Below are 7,942 nucleotides of genomic sequence, written 5' to 3'. Positions count from 1 at the left end.
TATGTGATAGACATTGACAGAAGTCTATAAATGTCTATTAGTGTTTCCTTTTTTTTCTATTTTTTTAAATAGTTTGACATTTTTTCCATATGCAAAAATTTTTCATAAGAAAATAAAACCCAAAATACATAACCAAAATAATATTTTAAGCAATTATTATCATTGATTAATTCAAGAAAAAAGAGTTATTATTATTTTTTTAAAAAAAAAAAAAAAACTTGGTGCCTATCCCTTTGCAATGAAATAAAATTTTGTAGAGAGATCTTTTAAGGGAAAATATTTCAAATGGTAAAACTGCTGAAAATATTTACAAAATTTCGAAACTATGAATGATAGACGTTGATAGACACTAATAGACTATCAGCGTCTATCATTGATAGTTCTAAAATTTTGTTATGTTTTTTGTAAATATTTTGATTCATTTTTTTATTACACGACCAATTAATGTTTGAATAATAATTCTTTCCGATCAATTCCTTTTTGAATCTCGATACGTGCAATTCCCTCAACACCAGAAAATATTCTCATGTTTTTTTTACATAATTTCGGATACAATCTCGTATTATTTAAAAACAACAATTTTTATTATTATTATTTTTTTACAAAAATCGAATTGTTTTTATTTTTTTCGTTGTTTATCAAAGGCGGGAATTAATTACTTTTTTTTTTTTTTTTTTTTTTAAGTGGAGATGGAGCAATGAATACTATCTTGTTATATATGCTTCCTTTATCAATAATAACCCATTTCATCCTCAATATCTCACAAATTCATTTGAGACTCCATGGAAACCACCACCTATTTTCCAGTTCTGATTACTTTCTTGGCTTTGATTTCCATATTCTTGTTCCAAAACAGAAAACACACAACCAAAACAAATCTCCCTCCAAGTCCTCTGGCTCTCCCCATCCTTGGCCATCTTCATCTCCTCAAACACCCAATCCACAGAACTCTTCACTCTCTCGCCCAAAACCACGGCCCCATTTTCACTCTCCGTCTCGGCTCTCGTCCTGTCGTCGTCGTCTCCTCCACCTCCGCCGTCGAAGAATGCTTTACAACAAATGACATCGTTTTCGCAAACCGCCCTCAATTCGTTTCCGGCAAGTACCTCAGCTACGGTAACACCACTCTTGGAGCCGCCCCATACGGCGATCACTGGCGCAACCTAAGACGGTTGAGCGCAACCGAAGTCTTGTCGTCCATTCGGTTGAACATGTCAGCCGGAATCCGGAAGGAAGAGATCAAGATTTTGCTAAGGAAATTGTACAAAGTTTCAGGAACAGAGTATGGAAAAGTGAAGTTGAAAACTCCGTTTTCGGAGTTGACGTTCAACATGATAATGAGAATGGTGGCTGGAAAAAGGTATTATGGGGAAGAGGTGAGTGAATTGGAAGAGGCGAAGAAATTCAGAGAAATTATGCAGAAATCGTTTCAATTGGGATCATATCCAGGGGATTTCTTGCCATTCTTGAAATGGGTTGATTGGCAATATGCCAAAAGATTGGAAAATCTTGGGAAAGATATGGATTTGTTCTTGCAGAATTTGGTGGATGAACATCGAAGAAATCAAGGGGATGGGAAACAGGGGAATACAATGATTAGCCATATCCTCTGTTTGCAGAAGACTCAGCCTGATTATTACACCGATGAAATTATCAAAGGCCTTATCGTTGTAAGTCTTGAGATTTTTTTCTTCTTTTGCTAAGTAAAAATTTGGCTAATCTAAAGAAAAAATAAAAAGGTCTAGATTCCAAATTTAGTCGTTCAACTTTTAGATCTATATATATTTGGTTATTCGATTTTCAAAATAACATAGTCTTCCAACTTTAATATTTAAGTCACATTAAATACAAAGTTTCTATGTTTTAATTTTAATATTTTTAATTTTAATGTAGATTACAATTTTTGTCTAACGTGGATAGTTTTGAAAATTTACGGAAAAAAAAGACATTGAACATATTCTGTTTTTCTTTGAATTTGCAGACAATTTTATCAGCAGCAACCGAAACATCATCGGCGACAATAGAGTGGGCAATGTCAAATCTCCTCAACCATCCAGAAGTATTAAACAAGGCAAAAAATGAACTTGACAAACAAATTGGACAAGACAGACTCTTAGATGAAGAAGATATCTGTAATCTACCATACCTTCAAAATGTAATTTCAGAGACACTACGCCTTTATCCACCAGCTCCGCTCTTAGCTCCACATTTTTCATCGAGTAGTTGTTGTCTAGGAGGATACCATATTCCTGCCAACACTATGTTGATGGTCAATGCATGGACCATTCAAAGAGATCCCAAAGTTTGGGAGGACTCAACAAGCTTTAAACCTGAGAGATTTGAAAGTGAGGGAGGAGGTAGCAGCAACAACAATGGCTACGGATTCTTGCCATTCGGATTGGGAAGGAGGGCTTGCCCTGGGATGGGGATGGCCAACCGTGTGGTGGGCTTGACTTTGGGCTCATTGATTCAGAGCTTTGAGTGGAAGAGAGTGAGTGAAAAGGAGATTGACATGACTGAAGGTCAAGGGATCTCTATGCCTAAAGTTGAGCCATTGGAGGCCTTGTGTAGAGCTCGTCCCATCATGAAAAACCTTGCATTAGATTAATTGTTGGTGTATTTTTTGAATGTTAGACACTTTTCATGTTGAAAATAATTTGTTAATGTTGCAAGTCAAGTGAGGAATGGGAACCACTTTGTTGAATTCTAATGAGATGTCTTTGCTGCCAAAGGATTCTGATTGAATCGAGTGATATTGCAACTCTATAGTGATATTGAATTGTCGATTTGAGGTTAATATTGAATTTATCGATTTCATGTTGAAATATTTTGTGGTTTTTTATTTTTAAATAGTTTGATAATATTGATTTTTTCAACTATTTGGATTAATTGTCAATTGAGGATCTCGTCAACCTCGGTTTTTCGGTCAATTGCCAATTGAATTTCTTGTTCCTGTTTCTAAGTCTTCTTGATCAATAGTTTGGTGTTCTTGCCAATGGTTCTTAGTTCTTGATTGATAAGTTTGTGAATTTGAATCTAAAGTTTGATTGATAATTCAAATTTAGATAAAATTAATTATATTTTGAATCCGATTTAATTTTGATTAATCATTTGTGTATTTAAGTTTAAATTTGATTAATCATGTTGTGTTGTGGTTTAAATTTAAATTTGATTGATAATGTGGTAAATTTAAATTTAAATTTGATTGATATTTTGGTGAATTTAAATTTGATTGATGACATTTGGTGATATTCACATGTTTGTATTGAAATAATTGTATTATGTGTATGCAATTATTGGGTATTTTTTGGTAAAGATTATTTGGTATTCTTTTTCCATTATTTTTTTATACAATAATATTATTATATTATTGTGTCTTATATTTTAGATTTGATTTGTCAAAATAATATGTTACTAAAGTAGCCTTTGTTATCTAGATTAGTTTAATTCTAAAATATAAGATGTGCATATTCATAGATTTATGCAGATAATTATCGGTCCAAAGGAAGATAATTATTTGACCAAATTGTGGGTATGCATGTGGTAATGTGTATGTGACAATTATAAAGATTGCTCATGTGAAAAATAGTTGGTCCAAAGAAATGTTATTTTTTGACAAAGTTTATTGTCAATACTTTGATTATTACATTGAGAGTACTATTTACAGTTGGTGTCTTTACCCAAAGGCTAGACACCAATGTTGTGCTTGTTAGGATTGATGTCCTAAATCTCTTATATTCTCGTAGTTTGTAAACATTATATAAAATAATTGTTATTTTATGAGTATACACTTATTCCAATAAACTAAGATCCTAGGTTATTTTATATAATTTAAACAAGTATGTAGAGACATAGAGGTGAATTTTATTTAAATAATAACCTAAATGATATGTAGTAGGTACCTTATCCGAGTGACACTACGGATACGGCTCGCTTTGCAAATGTTACAAGTATTGTAAAGTGCTACAAATCTGATCCTGATCATTCATGTAGAGACATGTGAACGAAGATATCCTATACAAAGAGTTTGTATAACACCGGACCACGAAATGATTAGCCTTATTATATAACACCGTTAATAGTAGAGACTTATATTTCACCAGGATGACTATAGGTGATATGACCTGAATCTTGAGTGAGTTGTGAACTCCTACCTATGAAGACGGTCCTTTGATTTGTATGGGTGAGAATGGTCAGATTACCAACTTAATATGCCTACAATTTTGGGGATTCGTCTAATTGGGGAGCTGGGAACACAGCTACAAAAGACAGAATTCACTTATTCCCTAATGTCGGGGTAAGTAGATAAATTGCTCTTTTAAGGGCTGATTTTGGACTTGAACAATGTGGCCATACTCTCTCTTGGCCTTAAAGAGACTTGGTCATAGTTGGACTATGACTTATTGTTTATTAGAAGAATCAATGCTACTTTAGGAGTTAGATGTAAGTGGGGCAAAACAGTGGTTTTGGCCCAGCTGTACTTACGAGTAATTTGTGAAGGATCATTGCACTGTTGACTGGTTATATCCGGTGGACACTGTATTGCAAAGAGTACAACTATCGGTCTTTAGTGGAATGACCGACAATTAATGGATGTTGGGTAATTTAATTAAAGAGTTTAATTAATTATCCAAGTACCATTGAAGCTTCATTGAACAGGTCCATAAGGTCCCCTCTGTAGCTTAACAAGGATTTAATTGAGAATTAATTTTGGATTAATTTGAATTGTTCAAATTAATTGAGGAAAATTAATTACATTTGATATAATTATTTAAATTAATTATATGTGATATAATTAATATAATGTATTGGATACATTATAATATAAAGGATTTTGAAAGGATTTAAATATGATTCAAATAATAATTATATGAATGAGATTCATATAATTAAATTTAATATAAATATGATTTATGTTAAATACCATAAATAGTTGAGAGGAATCAAATATTTGAATATGATTCGAATATTAATTATATGGATGAGATTCATATAACTGAATTTAGTATAAATCTGATTTATATTAAATGTCATGCATTGTTGAGAGAAAATAAAACTACATATTATATTGTATTTTATACAATATAAAACTATAGATTATGTGTCATATTTGATATAACATATAGTATATATATAATAAGGTAGTTATTATAGATATATCGTTATTAATTTAATTAAACTAATTTTTTTTATTTAATTAAAGGGAGAGAGTTACAACTCCTTCCCCCTAATTTCTTTCAGCAAAAAACATGTAGTGGTAAAACAATTTAGAAGATCATCTTCTTCCTCAGGGTCACAAAGAAAAGCTCTCTGGGAAAAACTTTCTTCTTCTCATTCTCTTTCCCTCTTCCAAAAGTTTGTACAGAGCCCACCATTCTTGCATATTCTCATTCCCAAGAGAATATAGAGGGTTCTCAAGTAATGGTGTCTTAGTTTGGAGATCAAGGTCTAGGTCGAAACGTTCATAATCGTGAACCGAGGGATTTAAGCGAAGAATGTGTTCTTCAAGGGTAAGTAATTCTTCTTCCCTAATTCTCTCCCTCAAAAGCATGTTGTAATTTATGTTTCTTAATGCATATTTTTCTGATATGTAATATTTATGAATTTTGTGAAAACTAAAATGGGAACAATCCTCGCTTGTGAAATCTTCGATGGTTTCCATTCAGTGCTAGGTATCTTGTAAAATGAGCCTACCAAATATGTGAAATTATTTAGTTATATTTTAATTGTGAGTATATGTTTTGTTGTTTTCTGTTTCAATTGGTCTTACTCAATTATCTGGTGGGTTCAATCCCTAAGTTAAATGGGTCGAACTTCAAGATTTAGAAGAAAAGCCTAGAGATACTTCTCAAATGTATGGATTTGAACTTTGCATTAAGGACCGATAAACCTACTTCTATAGTGGAATATAACTAATATAGAGAAGTGGGAATCATTAAATCTTTTGTGTCTAATGATCATTAGGCATTCCATTCTTGAGTCTTTTCGGGGCTCTACCATGGAAAGTGAAAATGCCAATAAATTTCTTGCTCAAATTAAGAAATATTTTGCTAAAAATGAAAAAAAAAAAAAAAAAAGGAAGTAAGTAGTCTTTTGACTTGTTTAACTACTATGAGATATAAGGGCAATGGAAACATAAGGGAGTACATTATAAAAATGTCTAACCTCGCAGGTAAATTAAAGGCATTTTATTTCTCTTCCTGCACAATTTACTTAACTTAAGATAAGCTATAATACTCAGAAGTATAAATGAAGCATTAATGAGTTTATCTCATAATGTGTACAAGAAAAAGATAAGATTAAGAGAGAAAGAACAGAAAGTGCTCATTTGGCAACTAGCTCTCGTAATAAGAAGAAAAGAAAGTCTACGGGTGCTACAAAAGGGACATCTCAGTAGAATAAGAGCAAGAAATAGGATAATAAAAATCCTTGTTTTTTTCCTGCAAAAATGAAGGTCACTTCAAAAAAGATTGTCCCAAATACGCTAAACGACGTGCAAAGAAGGGTAAAGTTTTTACTTTGGTTTATTCTGAAGTTAACTTAGCTTCTTTACCTACAGATACTAAAGAACTCTTAACAAAGAAAACCAGTGAGCGGAAACAAGATCGTTCCAACCCCATTGTGACAGGACATACACATTTACAATCAAACAAGAATAGTTATGCATAAACTTTAAATTACAACATGCTTACAAAGGAAAATACTAAAGATCGAGTGAACATACCCTTGAAGAACTTTTTTTCTTTTATCCCTCGATCTAACAGCACAAACGTTCAATAGCACAACAATATCCTCGAACAGAAACAAGTAACACTCAACCCTCGAACAGCAAGCAGACACCACCACGAGGCTACCTTGGTATTCTCGGTGTGAGAATCCAGGAGTTGTGGGCTCGGCATGGATTTGGTAGAGGGAAGGAGGAATTGCACAATCGTGTAGACGATAGAGTAAGTGGGAGCAGACAAGAGAATATCATGTAGTCTTAAGTACTCGATTGTTTAGAAGTGAGCGACTATTGTATAGAAAAGTTCAAAGCACGATTGTTTACTCTCTCAAGCTATCGTATAGCTATCTTTTTCTTAATGCGCATTCACTTATCGTTCAATTATGAATCCTTTTTTTTTGAAAAAAATGAAACCGACTTTCATTTTATCCATCAGTTACCATAACTGATTACAACTTCCCACTAAGTTGGTTATTAAGAGAAAAATCCAAGACCAATTATCCCATAATTGATTTAATTATAAATAAATAATATATTTATAACCTATAGTTTTAATATCACATCTCACGCAATATATAAACCATAGTTCTTTTTCTCTTTTATGGCATTTAATATTAATTCCTCCAATTAATGTATCTAATACATCAATTCAATTATATCACATATAATTGAAGCAATTTAATTATATCATATATAATCAAATTCCCTCTTGTTAATTTGAACACTTTAAACTAACCCAAAAATTGATTCTCAATATGAATATATTGAGCTACCAAGGGGATCTTATGAACCTATAGCTTGAAGCTCCAACGGTGCATGAATAACTGACTAAACTCTTTGATCACGATATCCACCATCCGTTAACTATCGGACAGTCCACTAAAGATCGACAGTTATATTCTTCGCGCTACAGATATATTTCTGTGTCCATTGAATATAACCAATCAACAGTACAATTACCCTTCACAAACCGCTCGTAAATACAGTTGGACTAATTTACTGTTTTGCCCCTGTAATTACATCTAACTCCTTAAGTACCACTGATTCCTTTAATGAACAATACATCATAGTCCTACTATGAGTAAATACTTCTCGAACCAAGAGAAGGTGTGGCACCACATTATTCAAGCCCTAGAATCAACTTTTAAGGAAGCAATTTATCTACTTTCTCTTGCTTAGGGAATGAGTGAATTCCGTCTTGTGTAGCTGAGTTCCCAG

The 7,942-nt window shown here is 32.6% G+C and overlaps 1 protein-coding gene across 1 annotated transcript; it reads left to right on the top strand.

Moving 5' to 3' along the window:
* Positions 1 to 726: 726 nt before the first annotated feature.
* Positions 727 to 2,804, top strand: LOC120092909 (cytochrome P450 81Q32-like). The gene is made up of 2 exons (XM_039051154.2): positions 727 to 1,670; positions 1,982 to 2,804. Exons 1-2 carry the CDS (start codon positions 783 to 785, stop codon positions 2,606 to 2,608), a joined length of 1,515 nt encoding a protein of 504 aa, XP_038907082.1. The 5' UTR covers positions 727 to 782; the 3' UTR covers positions 2,609 to 2,804.
* The last annotated feature ends 5,138 nt before the right edge of the window (positions 2,805 to 7,942 follow it).

This window comes from Benincasa hispida, chromosome 12 (genome assembly GCF_027475165.1).
Source record: "Benincasa hispida cultivar pf3 chromosome 12, pf3_genome.v1.1, whole genome shotgun sequence".
NCBI classification, from domain to species: Eukaryota; Viridiplantae; Streptophyta; class Magnoliopsida; order Cucurbitales; family Cucurbitaceae; genus Benincasa; species Benincasa hispida.
This window is presented reverse-complemented; position numbering and strand designations above follow the sequence as displayed.